Source organism: Hibiscus syriacus, unplaced genomic scaffold (genome assembly GCF_006381635.1).
Source record: "Hibiscus syriacus cultivar Baekdansim isolate YM2019G1 unplaced genomic scaffold, ASM638163v2 tig00116971_pilon, whole genome shotgun sequence".
In the NCBI taxonomy this organism is placed as follows: Eukaryota; Viridiplantae; Streptophyta; class Magnoliopsida; order Malvales; family Malvaceae; genus Hibiscus; species Hibiscus syriacus.
Window position 1 is genome coordinate 4,724,946 of NW_024063495.1, and position 17,984 is coordinate 4,742,929.

The following is a 17,984-nucleotide window of genomic DNA, read 5'->3' on the forward strand; positions in this document are numbered from 1 at the left end:
ACCCTCCCATATTGCCTAACTGTTTACTTTAAAATCTCTTTACTACAAAATAACATACCCTTTTTAAAATTTAGGGTTTTCCATATCAATCTCTTTGTTGAACTCAGGAAAGGTAGGGGGAACATCTGAGTCAGATTCTCTGTCACTATTTAATTCTTCTAAATTAACAGAACTAGAGTCAAACATTTCATCAGATCTATTGTTAAACTCATGCCTACCCATGTCCCCTAAAATATTTATCACATCCTTTTCTACCATACTAGGTAAAATATCCTCCTCATCAAAAGAAGTTTCACCATAAGTTTCCACAAAATCAGAATCTGATCCATCAGATTCATTGTTTTCATCTTCTACCACAACTTCTTCAAAATCAGATTTATCTTCTGTCCCTCTAACATCTTCATCACTAGACTTATCTTCCTCAATGTCCCTTTCAACACTACCCATTTCAACAATATCCATTTCTATACCACCACTTTCAGCATTATCCATTTCTACAACACCACTTTCAAAACTACCACTTTCATTTATACCCTTTTCATTACATCAGAATCAGTTGATAAAGACATGATGGAAGACTCAGTTAATTTTGCATTTGGCACTAACCAGAATAATTGTAAAGGAGTAGGGACTAATATTTGCTCCATCATTTCACAAAAGTCAAGCAAAGAGATTGTGTCACAATCACAGAAGTCAAAATAAGCAATCTTGTTATCAGTGAACTTCAGTCTAGGTGAATGTACAAAGGATCCACCATAGTGACACACAACAGAAAATTTTTCATCTTCAAGACCTGTAACAAGATTTTTAAATTTAATAAAGTGCTTAAATTTTATGTTTACATTGTATGTTTAAATTGAATATTCAACATAATAGGACCCATAACATTACATAATATTTTTATCATATTAACATATGTTCCAATAACATTACAATATTCAGCATGCAAACATGTAGGGCCTGTACAGAATATTTTATCAGACATAATATTTTATCAGATGAACATATGGTCCATAACATTACAATATTCAACATGCAAACATGTAGGGCTTGCAACAGTATAACATTCAAAATATTTATAGTTACAAGCATATCACAAATATAAACACTCATAAAGTCAACATAATTTATCAAATCTTTGTGGTCCACAAGAACACAATATTAACCATTATTTTTCAAACATGTAGGGACCATAACATTACAACATTCAAAATATTTTATTAAACTACATTGTCCACAACAATATAACATTCAACATACAAACATATCAAAACCAAAAATTAACATATCCCACATATTTCACAAAAGTCAACATTCAACATATCTCACATGTCAAAACCTTTATAACATAGCACAAACCACCAACATTTAAAATTACATGCATAAGTATACATCAGTGGATATAAAGTGATCATATAAAGTACATATACATTTCAACAAATATCATATAACATATAACAAAAAGTATTGCAAGTAAAGTTGTAAAGTTGTATAATATATCATATCATATAACATATCATATCAACATGAAAAGTCATCATATAAACATAAAGCATTGCAAGTAAAGTTGTAAACATATAACAAAAGAATCAACAACATTATTTCATAAAATGATTTCATAAAAATATTTCATCAACCTATTCTGTCAAGAAAACCATAAAAAACCATTTCAAAAAATCATATCAAAATACATGTGAAAACTTAACAATTAAATGTTCAATGACCACACACTTTTTTTTGTCAAAAGAAAATCAGTAAAGTTGTAAACATATAACAAAAGAATCAAAATTATTTCAAAGAAAACACATTCAATTTTCTGTCAAAAACCTAGGTTTTTACCTTTTTACCATAACCTTTATGTAAGTACCATCTTCACTTTGAACCCTAAAATTTTTCTCGAACCCCTCTTAAATCCAAGTATTGCTCGTTTTTTCTCTTAATCACTAACTTTCTATGTTTTTCTCTCTTTGTTTCCTCACGTTTTCCCTTATTTCTCTCAAACCCTCTCTGAAACTCTCTGAAATTGCTTCTCTCGTGAAGGAAGAAGTGAAGAATGGAAGAAGAAAAGGTAATCCGATTTTCCCTTGATTTCCCCCCGCCATTTATTGTTTAATTAATTTTTTAAAAAATATTTGGTAAAACACCGGTCAAAATGAGAAGTGAAGTTCTCCACTGTGGCGGTCAAACCATCCAGGTAAACAACTATCAGTCCACGTGTGTTTTCTGTGATGCCTGTTAACGGCTGTTAACGTTGAGTGACCAATTTGTAACAAATGATAATGATAGTGACCGGTTTGTGACTTTTGAAATATCAGTGGTGAAGACGAAAATTTACCCAAACATTAGTGACCATTTAAGTAGTTTACCTAACAATATATTGAAACCGGGGAAAATGATATTTGAGTTTTAAATTATGAAAAAGATAATAGTACTTCATGCAATTTTTTAGTTTTTAAATTATTTATTGAAATAATATAGAAAATAAATAGTATCATACTAATATAAAATATATTTGAATACACGTGACTCAACTTCAAACCCGTTTATAATTTAATATTTTAATTAATAAATTTGTAAAAAATAATTTTTACTTTTAATTGAAAGTTTGAAAATTAAATTTTATTTTACTGATTTGACAAAAAAGTAAAATTATTAAAAAAACACTAAATTTACCCTTTTTGAAGAAAAAAAATCAAATAAATACCGATTTCTATGGTAATTAAATTTTGAGAAAATCGCCTCAGTGACCAAAAATGCCTTATAATATACGATTTTAACCAACTTTTTTTTGGATTTGCCAAAATGACCAACAAAATCGCAACGCGAAATAAAAATCGCAACGCGATCCCCAGAATCGCAAATCAGTTTCCAAAATCGCAACGCGATTCTTGAAAATCGCAATGCGATAGTACAAATTCGCATTGCGATTTTCCAGAATCGCAACGCGAATATGAAAATCGCAACGCGAACACATAAATCGCAACGCGTATCCGTAAACCGCAACGTGTATCCGTAAATCGCAACGCGTATCCGTAAATCGCAATGCGTATCCGTAAATCGCAACGCGTATCCGTAAATCGCAACGATAATCCGTAAATCGCAACGAGAATCTATAAATCGCAACGATAATCCGTAAATCGCAACGAGAATCTGTAAATCACAACACTGAAATTTTGGGTATATAACTACGCAACAGCAGCAAATCATAAACTAAATCCCTTAATCGCAACTCATTCCATCTCCATCTATCACTCTCTCCGGCGACATCCGTTCCTATATCCAACGACATCCTTCCCAATCCGGCAACAGGTTTTAGTTTCGCAGCTCGTCTGTTTAGTAAATTAATTTACAACCATGAAATCATCTAATGTTGATCATGTTTGGATAGATTTGTGTTTTGGAGGGTCATGGGATAATGTTCATGGTGTTTTACAATATATGCCTTTACCCATGAATCTTCAACTAAAATTGTCTTTACAAAAGTTAACTTATGAAACTCTAATGCTACGTGTTTCAAAGAAATTGAATTTAGAGCCCCTAAGTGGATTTAGGCTATCTTATCAGAGAAATGGTAAAGTTTATTTGTTAACCGACAATGAAGATGTTGAACGATTCATTGCTTACATTAGTGTTTCACAAGATGATGTTACATTGTATGTTGTTGAAACTAGAAGTAGTATTGTTGGGGTCAGTAGCGGGTAGTAATCAACTAAGTTTTTCTCAAACCCACAACCTTTCTCTAATCCAATCCCAATCAACTTTCAGCACCCAAATTCCGGTTTTCGTATTGACCAGTTAGACGATGATGAGCCAACAGAAAAAATTGTGAGTACTAGTCAGTATTCGAAATTTGGTCTTGGTCAATATCCGGACTTTGATATTGGTCAATACACGGATTTTGATGATGTTTCAGAAGAAGAAACAGACCCTACGTGTAATGATTTTGATATTGGTCAATACCCGAATTTTGATGATGAAACAGCCGTTGCCGAAGAAGATATTGTTGATGATAATGAGGAGGAAGTTACGACTGTGAATGAACATGTTGAACATCCATTCTGTAATTCATATAATCCTGAAGAAGAAAAAGAAGAAGAAAAAGTCCCCGAAGAAAAGAAAATGCCACGGGCGTATAATTGGAATATGCCAGAATTACTTCAGATACCAGAAGAAGAGTTGGTAAAGAAAGCAGTTGATTGTTACACAAAAGTTATTCGTATCAAGAAAGATGATTGTTTTGATACAAAGGAAGACTTGAAGATAGCTTTGTATACGAAATGTGTGGAAGATGGCTATCAACTAAAAGTTAACAAATCAAGCAAGATCGTTTCGAAACAAGGTGTATGATTGACAAAAACTGTACGTGGCGTATGATTGCAAAGAGAAAAAAGATTGCGAAATGTTTCAAGTTAGGACTTTTATTGATAAACATACATGTTCAAGAACCCAAGTTTTTCCTCACCATAGACAGGCAAACAAAAAGGTGTTGGGTGGTTTTTGGCTGAGTTAATGTTTTTGAATGGCAGGGTATATCGGGGACATGAAATTATGACTGACATGAATGCTCGGTTCAAGATTAGTATATCATATTCTCAAGCTTGGAGAGCCAAATGTTATGCCTTGGAATTGTTGAGGGGGTCGCCAGAAGCATCGTTTGCCCAACTGCCGGCTTATTGTCACAATTTAAAGCTGAAAAATCCTGGGTTGGTAACTCATATCAAAACATAGAGTGAACACTTTGAGTTGCTGTTTATCGCCATTGGTGCTACGGTTAGTAAATCAATATAATTTTGTTGACTCATTTTAGTTACATGCATTCACATTTAAATGATTATATTTCTTGTGTATATTATTTTGTAGATTCGTTCGTTTATTACTTGGATGCGCCCAGTTATTATAGTTGACGGAGCACATTTGAAAGGTCGATACCTTGGAGTAAACTTAGCAGTAGTCATGGATGCTAACAATGGGATATTGCCAATAGCTTACGGGGTTGGCAAATCTGAAACCTCTGATTCATGAACATGGTTTATGGGGCATCTTAGGGATTGCATAGGTCTATTAGCAATCTGGACAATCATATCCGATAGGGCAAACTCAATTGACAACGCTGTTAGAAGGTGTTTCCCAGATGCTTTTCATGGACTTTGTGGTGTTCATTTGTATAGAAATCTAAAATCAAGGTCTGCTGGTATAAAAAAGCACAAATGGACATACTGGAGGCTGTAAAAGCTTATCGGGAAGTGGATTTCAATAAGCATAAACTGTTTAAGACGTGTTTTGCCTCAGTGTGCTCAAACACTAGAAGATGTCGGGTTTGAAAGATGGTCAAGAGTACATCAACTTGGAGCAAGATATGGTTTCATGACGTCTAATAGTGCAGAATCAATCAACGCTCTAAGTCGTCATTCCCGGAAATTACCCATTACTATGTTAATGGAGTTTTTTCGAGCCTCTATTCAACAGTGGTACTACAAAAAGAAACCATGCAGGTATTTTCTTTGAATTCGTAACTTATTATTATATATTGTTTGTTTATTTAATTTACAGGAACATTGGAACATCGTGTTACACCATGGACTGAAAAAAAGATAACGAAACGTGTTGTGAAGTCAACGTCATGGAGAGTTGAACCATGTTCAAACACTTTGTTTCAAGTACTGGATAATAACTTAAATGGGCTGGTCGATCTAAATGCAAAGACGTGTAGTTGTATGAAATGGCAAACATCTGGTATCCGTGTGGCCATGTTATAAAAGTTGCTCTTCATTTAAACCAAGATGATTCAAGCGCATACGCTATGGATTGCTACACTACAGAAGTTTATCGACAGACTTATGCCGAGATTGTCTACCCTATTCCACATCCTTCTGAGTGGGACATACCAGATGACTTACAAACAGTTTTGCCACCAGCCATGGACAGAAGGCTACCTGGCCGACCAAAAAGTCACGATCGTATACCGTCTAAGGGTGAAGAGAAGAAGAGATCGACATGTAGTCGGTGCAAGGAAAGTGGTCATACAAGGTTGACATGTGGATCACCAGTGCCATCACAATCATCTTTTCCTCTACCAAATATGGATCCTCATCAAAATCCAAAGCTCATATGGTGTCAAGCAAAAGGCAATCATCTTTAAAATCCCAATCACAACTGGCTTCACCTTTTGGGACTGTTAACTTAGGTGATTTTAAATGCAAACGTGTATTATGTGGATTTTATGTGTGAACTTTTAACATTTTCAGTTGAATTAATGACTCAGGCCAACCATTTTGACTTAACCAACTCTGTTATTCAGTTTATCACTTATTAGGCATGCATTTGACTATCGCACACGGAAATTACAATCGCAACGAGAGAATCGCAATGCGAAATGAAAATCCCAACATGAAAATCGCAATGCGGAAATGAAAATCGCAATGCGAAATGAAAATCGCAACGAGAGAATCGCAATGCGGAAATGAAAATCGCAATGCGAAATGAAAATTGCATTGTGATTCTCTCGTTGCGATTTTCATTCCGCTTGCGATTTTCATTTCGCATTGCGATTCTCTCGTTGCGATTTTCATTTCGCATTGCGATTTTCATTTCCGCATTGCGATAGTCATTTTTGCCTTCAACATAATGCAGATTGAAATCAACAAAATCAGCCATTACATTTCATCAATTAAACAAGCACAAATAAGAATTATGTTCGCATCAAGTAAACAAATCAACTTTTACAAATCATCTTTTACAAATCAATTAAACAATCAAAAAATAAGCAATAATTCTTATTTCCAATCATCTACTATTGAATCAACTTTTACAAATCAATTAAACAATCAAAAAAACAATCAATTAAATATTGAATCAACTTTTGCAGCCATACATCATTTTCAGCAGTTCACTTCTGAGATTAACCTGCAGAAACCAAACATTTGCTCAAACAACACTTTCTACATCTAAAACCTACAAACAGCAAATTATTGAATTCTAGGTACTTAACCAAACATTTTCAAACCAAAAGTCTATAAACTTACCAATTGTTTATGGACATTTTATAACGCGGATGCAGGTAGGCAACGTCTCGTATATATCGATTAGCCATATAATGCCGAAACCACAAGCCTACTGCAGCTCTATCTCTATCGGTGGGAGGTAGATACTGATGCTTCCCGTCGTCAAACGCTCCAACGCCAAGCATACGAGAGGACCACAATCTCCTCTGGCTCCTCCGTTTGTTGTGGCGCGTCTCTCTCTAATAACTGTAATATTGAGCTTCTTTGGCTTCTTCCAGAACGATCAATAATTTATCGCATCCAAGAATTAGCCAAATAAATGGTTACGTTCCAAAATAGGGATAAACACCTGCAATCATAAGTAATAATTCATTCATTTGCGCACTTATTTATGAATACCTTTAAACTCAATCTAAAATAAACACTAACCTTATCGACCTCCCACCATGCAGGATAAAGTTTAGCTTGTCCATTGCCCAACGCAAATGATTCATCTCGTTGATTCTTCAAGTGAACGGCGTTAAAAGACGTCGGCATAATTGTATATCATGTATTTCTTTTATTTTCCTTAAGTTTCCTAATTATTAGAAGACGTGACACCCACGCATCGATATGCTGTTTTACAAAAAAAGACATATATTAGTGACTTACATAAATTTAAAAAAAATTAATCAAATTGAAATATAAGAAAAATATAAGACTTACCCCCCATCGAAATAGCCATTGTCTTCGACCCCTAATAATACGCCCCACCAAGACCGATCAAGCAACAAATAGATATCATCGGTGAGCTTGCATATGTCAGTGAAACACCCTGGCTCCGCTCATGTAGATAAAAATCAACTGCGGTCTTAGCCCAAAGGGTGTTATCCAGAATTGTGTCTGGTAGTTGTCTCCTCTCCACTTCCGATACCATAATGGTACTGGCCGGTAACTTATACGAGAGCCAACTCTCATCCATTATGTCCGGCACGTCAGAGGGTTTCTCAAGAAGCCTACATATGACGCCATGTGAATCGGGCTCTTGAATGGTGGGAGGGACCTCTTCAATGATGATAGTGGCCTCTTGAACGGTGGGAGGGAACTCTCGAGGAATGATAGGGGGCCCTCTTCAACGATAGGAGTGGACTCTTGAGGGATGACAGGCGAGTCGGGCTTCTTCTTGCGGTGTCTTCGCACTATTGGGGTGTACGGAGACTTAATAGCACGTGCACGCTGTCTGATGCGTGAACTCCGTCGTGCAAGCATAACCCGACGTAAAGCATCCACTTTATCGGGCCGCTAAATAATTAAATACAAAAATCAAAATAAACAGACATGATATTTAAACAGTGAAAACAAAGACAAATATGTTTCAAACTTGCATTGTATTCACCCAAGTCATTATTATCATAGTTCACAAAATGCATCAGATAACAAAGAAAAATATGTTTCAAACTAATACCCTGAAGTTAGTATTTGTCTTTGTTTTGTCTATTGGTTGAAGTAATGCAATCCATTCAAGTTTCAATTTGCAGAAGAAGAAATAGTTTACTTTCGCAACACGAAACTTAAAATCGCAACGCGAAATGAGAATCGCAACGAGAAACCAAAATCGCAACGCGAAACCAAAATCGCAACGCGAAATGAAAATCGCAACGACAGAATCGCAATGCGAAATGAAAATCGCAACGAGAGAATCGCAACGCGAAATGAAAATCGCAATGCGATTTTGGTTTCGCGTTGCGATTTTGTCGTTGCGATTTTGGTTTCGCGTTGCGATTCTGTCGTTGCGATTTTCATTTCGCGTTGCGATTTTGGTTTCGCGTTGCGATTTTAAGTTTCGTGTTGCGAAAGTAAACTATTTCTTCTTCTGTAAATTGAAACTTGAATGGATTGCATTACTTCAACCAATAGACAAAACAAAGACAAATACTGACTTCAGGGTATTAGTTTAGCAGAATTGGCAGCAAACCGAACAAATTTAATTTCAACCAAAAGACAAAACAAAGACAAATACTATTTCACAGTGTTAAAGAATACACAGTTTAGCAGAATTGGCAGCAACCGAATAAATTTACTAAGCAATCTAAGTGAAATGGCTAATCTAAGTGAAATTACGAGTAAATTTATCATCAAGTTAAATATGGAAAATCTTAAACTTACCTCGTTGCGTAGAGTATGAACCTCATTCTGCAACGATACTATCATCTCACGTAGAGGCAACCTCACCACGTAAAGTTGACACCTCCACACGCCATGCACCATCGTTATCGCGTAGAGTACCGATCTCCTCACGCAAGGCATTGACCTCATCACGTAACTCCCTTGACTCATCCCGTGGAGGTGGAGGTGGAGAACAGGGAGATAGGAGTCGTGGCATCTTTGCCGGTCGCCTATCATGAGGTGATGGTGGAGAAGAGGCTCGATGATGTGACGGGATAGGTGATGGCTCTCGTTCTAGAGGTGTATAGTCGGGTCGATCGGGTGATGGCTCTAGGTGAGGTGATGGCTCTCGAATTGGAGGAAGTGGATGCTGCTCATCATCCGTGCCATCAAAAAACTCTGACTAGCTTGCCACCAATCAGTGGCAAGCTCTTCCTCCGTGGGTGTCAGTCTTGTAATGGAATGTTGGCCTCCTAACAATATAAAACTCAAACAAAGTTAAACGTCTACTATTAATAACTTGTTTATATTATATGAAAGTATTTGTGTTAACTTACATTATTTATTGTCGCATATGGTATTAAGTCTTCCCAATCCAATAGATTTTTCCTCTTCCAGGAAATAGCCCTGGAATATCATTTGACGTTTTTATTGCATATGTACGCATGCTGGGGAAAGCCTCGAATATCCAAATCTACAAACAATATAATAACAAAATTAGTAATTGTTAAATAATTAATTATAATTTTAGAAACATTATATAGAAATTCTTACCTTAAAGGCCCAAACAAAGCCTGACAAAGTGTATTTCGACCCATCGCCACGCAAACTTTTGCGGTCATCAAAGGCAGTAGACAACTTAGTCCAAGTAGCTTTCCATATATACGAACCCCACGGAAACAGATTCCATGCATTCAGGTCCTCTACCAATATTATTAGCTCCAGGAATAGGTTGTCTGGCCTCTCTGCCTAAAAAGCCGGCATACAAAAGTAGTAGAAGGCATACTCGGACAACATCGACGTCATCCATCCGAGTGAAACCATCTTTCTTATTAAACAATTTCTTCAGGTCGTCGACGTAGGTTCGGCTTCTTCATTGACTCATCCGGAAAAACCCGGGATAACCATGATGGGCGGGCGATATGACGAGTGTACCGGCCTACATCATCGTGTCCGAATCGTAGACCAGTGATTAAGCATAACTCCTTCCGCCCAAAACAAGTATACGCTGGTGGAAAATGAAACCATATCTCTTCCTCACCACGTTGTATACTGTCGGGTAGATTTGATGTCATGGTCTGAAGCCACAAATGGGTCAAATTAGCATCTCCACCGGATGTTGTACTCTCAGCCATGGCCCGAAGCAGGTTTCCTCAAACAATTGTCTTTGTGCAGGTGAAAGCTTCGAAGCAATTGTAGTGGCTAGGCTAACTTTATTCCTTAATGTCAATGAAGCCGAAAAAATTTCTACAAAAACAATAAACATACCAAGTTAGATATACCAAAAACTACACTGTGAAGATATACCAAAAACAATAAACATAAAAAGTAGTAGTTTATTCTTGAAACTAAAATTTGCAACACTGTTTTGTCTTTTGGTTGAAATGAAAATCGCAACGAGAGAATGACTATCGCAACGAGAGAAATGAAAATCGCAACGAGAGAATCGCAACGCGAAATGAAAAATCGCAATGCGATTTTGGTTTCGCGTTGCGATTCTCTCGTTGCGACTCTTCTGCAAATTGAAACTTGAATGGATTGCATTACTTCAACCAAAAGACAGAACAAAGACAAAGACAAATACTAACTTGAAAATCGCAACGAGAGAATAGCAACGCGAAATGAAATCGCAACGAGAGAATCGCAACGCGAAATGAAATCTAAGTGAAATGGTTAATCTATCCAGTAAACTTATCATCAGTTTCAATATGAAAAACCTACAATAATGCAAAATTTTCAAAATAAAAATAATTAAAAAAACTAACCCTCGGAGGTTGATTTTCCATTTCTGAATATTGTGAGGGATTTCTGACCGTGAATGGTTGTGAGGGATTTCGCCGGAGATGGGGACGGAAATCTTCGGAGATGGGGACGGATTTCGCCGTAGAGAGTGAGAGATGGAGATGGGACTGAGTTGTGATTTTAGGTTTTAGGTTATGAGTTGCGATTACGGGATTTTGTCTTAATATTCGTTTTTGTAATTTGAAAATAAAATACGCGTAGCGATTATAATGGCGCTTTAAAAATCGCGTTGCGATTTACGGATACGCGTTGCGATTTTACGTATTGTCGTTGCGATTTACGGATACGCGTTGCGATTTACGGATACGCATTGCGATTTACGGATACGCGTTGCGATTTACGGATACGCATTGCGATTTACGGATACGCGTTGCGATTTACGGATACACGTTGCGGTTTACGGATACGCGTTGCGATTTATGTGTTCGCGTTGCGATTTTCATATTCTCGTTGCGATTCTGGAAAATCGCAATGCGAATTTGTACTATCGCATTGCGATTTTCAAGAATCGCGTTGCGATTTTCAAGAATCGCGTTGCGATTTTGGAAACTGATTTGCGATTCTGGGGATCGCGTTGCGATTTTTATTTCGCGTTGCGATTTTTATTTCGCGTTGCGATTTTGTTGGTCATTTTGGCAAATCCAAAAAAAATTGGTTAAAATCGTATATTGTAAGACATTTTTGGTCACTGAGACGATTTTGTCTTAAATTTTTACCATCAGAAAGCTTAGTTCATCCATTAATCTAATAAAAACCAAATCGCAAACCTTGTAATTCACGAACTATCACCCAATGGGTATTTGCCACGTATCCTCGAACAAAAGGAAAACCAGCCCAAAAGTTCAATCTTTGTTCAAGTGCCCATCGTGTTTTCCTGCCCCAAAAATCCCACTCCTTTGGATTGGATTCTGCATCAAACAACAACAATGGTACCGAAATCAGCTCATTGCATGTTATTATATATACTTCATAGCGAAAAAAATTAAGAATTTTCATTGGATTTCCCTCAGATTTTGGTTGGCAAAATCGCCCAACTATTTATTTTTTCTTAAATTTTCTTTTCGTCTTCGGCCCTTCCAAAGATTTTGCATAAACTCATTGATTCTCTCTCTGTCTTCCATTTTTCTTCTCTCTTATTTTGTTTCCCATTCTAAAGATTCTTGCTTGCCTTTTTTGGGCAAAATAAAGATTCGAAATTTCTGCTTGCTGCCGGTTTCACGAGTGTAAATGGCCAATGCATCTGGGTTTTTCACGCCTTCGGTACCGAAGCTGAGGACGAGGATTCAGCCTTCAATAGGCATTTCTCGATCTGGGTTTTTCTTCTCTAGGAGGGTAGTGTGCTCAAGTGCCATTGAAGGTGCAGAGAAGGATGTTTCACCTTCTGGATCTCGAGTGCCCAAGTAAAATTTTTTGCTTCTTTTTGTATAATTTCTTGCTTGATTTCGAATATAGTTTATCAGCTTAATATATTTGTGAAAAATGGTGTTAAATGAGCTTCGTTTGTTGATGATAATTCTGTTCTCATTATATTTGGGATTTCATAGTTCGCTTGTTGTAGTTGTTGTAAAGTTGTAGGCTGAAGTGGTTCTTGCACTAGCTAGATGAAAGGGGTTCATTGCTTCATGGATTTGCATTTGTAGCTTTTTTACAGAGCAATTAACTTAAATTTGAAAGGTTGAAAGATTAGGATCTCATTTGATTGTAGTGCTCCCTCAGCTGTGTTTCTTGCTCTTGGATTACCTCCCTAGAACGATTCGCCTAATTTATGCGAAGGTAGCTATGCAGAGGTCTCTTGGACTTGGTATGAGCAAGATGTTTGGCTTATGATGTTCTTAAGTAGTACTAGTCCGAGCCGAATAAACCTTTAATGAGCGTTGGTCTGGAGATATCTAGAATAAGTTAATTGTACCCAGCTTGATACTGATATAGTATTGTTTATTATCCATTCATGGATATGTTTGAGATTAATATGGTCGTACTTCCGATACTTCATGTTAGTTAGTCTCTAGGAGGCCATCTTAGTGATTGAAAATTTGACATTAGTCTAGGAGACACTTGATATTAGTCTGGCCTTCCGAGTTGAGATGTAGCCTCGTTTTTATTTGTATGTTTATTACTTTCATATTTGAAACGATAACAATTCTCCTGACTTATCATTTATTTTTCTGTTTATACTCCGGAAAAACACAGGCTTGTGAGTAAAGGCTGCAAGTTAGTCGGCTGTGGGTCAGCAGTGCCATCTCTTTCGGTTTCCAACGACGATCTTTCAAAGATAGTTGATACTAATGATGAATGGATCTCTGTTCGCACTGGAATACGAAATCGACGGGTAATTTCAGGTCAGAGTACAATCCATACTATTGCTATGTGTAGAGTTTTTGTCGACCGATTAGCTGACATTTTATTGATGTGATTAAAAATCTTTATCTGAAATCACGTGGAAGAGTATTTTGCTTGAAAAGTCTCGGCCCTAGATATGCTAGTTTTAAGTACAGCCTACTATGCTCATCATCTCTTAAGAGGTGGAAAAAATAGTTTATATTAGACTTTTCCATTACAAAAGGTAGAATCCGGTATGGCGTAAGTGTTGCATTCCATTAATGTTTCATCATGATCCTGTAATGGAGATTTGTATTGACAATTGCTCTTACAGGAAAGGAAAGTTTGAAAGATCTAGCAGTCGAAGCGGCACGAAAAGCTCTTGAAATGGCAGATTTTGATCCTAATGATCTTGATCTAATCTTGGTGTGCACATCTACTCCAGAAGATATTTTTGGTGCCGCTCCACAGGTTAATTTTCTTTTCGAATCGGAAGAAAATGATTTTTACTATTTGAAAAGCCATTTGTGTATGTTTTATTTAATAGTAATTTTGTACTTTTTTTTGGCACCCATTATTTAATTTAACAGATCCAAAGAGAGCTTGGCTGCAAAAAATCTCCTTTAGCTTATGATATTACGGCTGCTTGTAGCGGATTTGTGCTCGGTCTGGTCTCAGCTGCTTGTCACATTCGGGGTAATAATTTTTACTTCACAGCAAGAAGGTCTCACTTATGTTGTTTCATGTTAAAAATATGAACTTCTACATTTGTGAATTACAGGAGGTGGCTTTCATAATGTTTTGGTGATTGGAGCTGACGGTATATCTCGATTTGTTGATTGGACTGATAGAGGGACATGTATCCTCTTTGGGGATGCCGCGGGTGCTGTACTAGTTCAGGTAATACGCCTAGCTTCTTTTTCGTAAGTTAACTCTTTCCCGGAATATGCAATGACGATTTCTTGATGAGGAAGATGATCTGAATTGTGTATGTACATTCTTAAATAGAGATACCGTCTTATAAATAGAGATACCGTCTTAAATTGAAGGTTGTAGATTGTTGCATTATGCATGTAATCTGCAATCTTTGCAGGGTATGATTCCTTTGTGCATCGTACCCCTTGCCGAGTTGCCGAGCACTATTGTTTTACATAATATGAGTATGGAGCGGTATACACACACAAAGAGAATATATTTGCAACGAAACATGATATATTTGCCATTGATTCTGTAGGCCTGTGATGCTGAGGAGGATGGTTTATTAAGCTTCGACTTGCATAGCGATGGCGAGGGTGCAAGGTATGTGCCCCTCGTGTTATTGAAGTGAACAAACACAGTATATATTCCTCGAGTAATTCGACTGAGTTTCCACCTCTATTGCAGACATCTTGGTGCCCCCATGAGTGATGATAAAACCAATGAACTGTTGGGTTCTAATGGTTCAGTCTTAGATTTTCCCCCGAAAAGGTTCTCTTATTCCTGCATACAGATGAATGGCAAAGAAGTCTTTCGCTTCGCCGTTCGATGTGTACCGCAATCAATTGAATCTGCCTTGGAGAAAGCTGGTCTCGTTTCATCCAATGTGGACTGGTTATTGCTCCATCAGGTAAATGATTTAGAGTACGATTGATTCCGGCCATTACCCTTTCGCATCAGCAACAGTTGTAGTCGTTGTGTTTCGATTAATGCAGTCAATAATTCTCATAACATCTTGTAATGATTATCTGATGGATTCGACTGATGCAGGCAAACCAAAGGATCATCGATGCAGTCGCAACACGATTAGAGTTCCCGCAGGAAAAAGTGATATCAAATCTGGCAAACTATGGTAATACGAGCGCCGCATCGATTCCTTTGGCATTGGACGAAGCCGTTCGAAGTGGAAAGGTGAAGCCGGGGCATACGATCGCAACAGCAGGCTTCGGCGCAGGTTTAACTTGGGGTTCTGCAGTTATTAGATGGGGATGAAAGAGAACCCTGCGGCCAAATTAACCATGTCCGAAAAGAACAGAAACATTCTTGTGAAGAAGAGCTCTGTCCCAATCCCCGAGTCCCGACATTCTGATCCAAAAAATACACAGAAAACGAGACTTTGGAATCACAAAAATCTCCATCAGCTCTATTATTGTTTGTTCTAAAAATTCTTCTTTTTTTTCGAGAGGTATTTGTTAGACATGTGAATTATTGTTTGTTTTAATTTGAAAATCTTGATTTTATAACAATTCATGAATTTAATACCAATCAAACCATATAAATAACCCAAAGTTTGAAAATTGGTGATAATCCAGACAGGGAAGCACCCATCGGCTTGAAAAAAAAAATATAGAGGGTAAATTATAAATTTCATCGCTTAGTTTTACTTCCACTCTTATTTTATGCACTATTTCGTTAAATTACTCACGTTTTAATCATTTTGTCATTGAATAATTAATGGTGTTATGACATAACAAATGACATAAAATGAAGTCGGTATAAAAAGACGATTTTACCCAAAAATCACTCTGACATGAAATAATTAAGTGTCAAGCACCGTTTTGTCAAATTTTATCGATCTAACACCCTTTCTGACATGACGATCCGCATCTTTGCGGGGTTTCATCCGAGCTGGCGCCAGGTCATGAAAGGCGCGGATGGTCCAAGCTGGCGCCACATAATGACAAGCGCGGATGGTCATTTGCGCTTTTCTGGGGTATCTGACACACGCTTATTTGTTTCGAATATCTCAGCCTTTAAACTCTCCCCTCGTCTATAAATAGCTCCCCTTCAACCGTAAACATCACCACATTAATTGCTTCTATATTTGCTTCATCAATTCCTTCGATTTTTTGTTGTAAGGTAAATTTTTGTTTAATATATTATATTTATTTTATATATGATTATTTGAAAAATATTATTGTACTAATTATTTTCTATTATTTTTTGTGGTTGTAAAATTAAAAAGTAGGATCATACATCGAGATATTTTTGCCGATACGGTAACAATATAAAATTATATTATTTAAATTATTGTGTAAATTTTTAAATTTTTATTAGGTTATATTTTAATTCATATACTATTTATTTAATTAGGCGTATTTCAATTATTGTTTTTTTGCAGATATAAGATTTTCAATCTTTCAAACTCTCAGAATGACGTGTATTTCAGCTATTGTTTACTATGATGGAGAAATTCGGGAAGATAAAATCGACGTCGTGTTCACATCAAATCATTATGTCAAAATATCCTTCAAGAGAAACATAACTCTTGAGGAGCTGATAACGAAGGTTTCAAGGAAGGTTTATGTTGGAAGTACTAGAAGATTGTCCTCACTTCAGTACAGATTTCCAACATCGGTGTTTCTGTTAACTTATACAGCGTTCGAACAATGACAATGTTGCAATGATAGTTGATTCTCAAAATCATTTTGCAGACGCCGATACAGAGATGTATGCGAAATTTGTTGAAGTGCGTATTGTTCGTGGTATGTCATTATGCTCCCACTATGGGCTGGCTCAACAAGTTGATCAAGTTGACAACCCAACTCAAGCAATATGTAATGATTTTAACTTGTTAATGAGAAATCCACATCATGGTGCCATCCCATCAAGTTCAATGGGGAGACATTCATCAACAACTTCTTACGATCTGTACCGAGGTGGCTCCACAAACAATCTGTATAGCAACAACGCGTCCAATTCAAGGGGAAGACATTCATCTTGCAATTTCTTTGACCTGAATATGAAGATGCCCTCGACACAACAATCTGTGCAGTACCCATTTGACACAATGCCTTCAAGCTCTAGGGGAGGCATTCAACTGCGAGCTTCTTCAACCTCAATGTCGAGATACGTTCAAGTTCAAGGGGAAGGCATGCAACTACCAGCTTGTTCGACCTAAACGTCGACAGTGTGGAAGAACCCTCATCTCCACTAGAAGAACCTCTTCGTGAGCCAGGTGTGGATGATGTTGAGACTGGACTATTCATTCACCCAAAATCATTGCAGTTCAACATAGACTTCGATGTTAATGATGTAGATAAAGTGTCAAAAAATACGGTACACACTGAACCTCCAGCATACATGTATGAAGTTGACTATGGTGCAATGTACGAGCCAGAATTTGTGGATATGCCTAATGTCAGTGACTATGGATTTAACTCATCAGTCAATGATTGTGATTTATATAAAGGAATGGAGTTTTCATGCAAAGAAAAAGCGATGATGGCAATTAAGAATTACAATATTTATAATTCTGTTCAGTCCAGAGTCGACCGTTCTACCACCGAAAAGTATGTTTGCCACTGTGTCCAACGTGATAACGGATGTGTTGAAAACATTTTGATTTTTTGATATAACAAAATAAGTATAAATGAATTTTAAGATTTTAGAAATGATTTTCTAAGAATATTCGATTTAATTACTCGAATATCAAATTATTACTCCAAGTCTTTCAAGATCAATTTCAAACCTTACTAAATGTGTAAAATTGTGTTTTATACTTAATATATTTTTGAAACA

At 36.7% G+C, this 17,984-nt stretch overlaps 1 protein-coding gene across 2 annotated transcripts; it reads left to right on the forward strand.

The window, feature by feature from the left end:
- The first annotated feature begins 12,041 nt into the window (after positions 1-12,041).
- On the forward strand, positions 12,042-15,645 carry LOC120192164 (3-oxoacyl-[acyl-carrier-protein] synthase 3 A, chloroplastic-like). 2 transcript variants are annotated; one of them, XM_039194994.1, is made up of 8 exons: positions 12,042-12,568; positions 13,359-13,507; positions 13,822-13,958; positions 14,078-14,183; positions 14,269-14,387; positions 14,722-14,786; positions 14,865-15,093; positions 15,234-15,645. In XM_039194994.1, exons 1-8 carry the CDS (start codon positions 12,396-12,398, stop codon positions 15,453-15,455), a joined length of 1,200 nt encoding a protein of 399 aa, XP_039050925.1. In that variant the 5' UTR covers positions 12,042-12,395; the 3' UTR covers positions 15,456-15,645. The 2 variants fall into 2 exon arrangements, with proteins under 2 accessions (XP_039050925.1, XP_039050926.1); XM_039194995.1 differs by having other exon boundaries at positions 12,044-12,568; positions 14,871-15,093.
- Positions 15,646-17,984: the final 2,339 nt, after the last annotated feature.

Excerpts from the sequence above, each read along its gene's own strand:
- LOC120192164 (XM_039194994.1), top strand. The coding sequence starts at position 12,396 with ATGGCCAATGCATCTGGGTTTTTCACGCCTTCGGTACCGAAGCTGAGG. Across the intron at positions 13,508-13,821 it reads AAATCGACGGGTAATTTCAG|GAAAGGAAAGTTTGAAAGAT; the intron begins GTCAGAGTACAA and ends TTGCTCTTACAG. Across the intron at positions 14,184-14,268 it reads AGCTGCTTGTCACATTCGGG|GAGGTGGCTTTCATAATGTT; the intron begins GTAATAATTTTT and ends TGTGAATTACAG.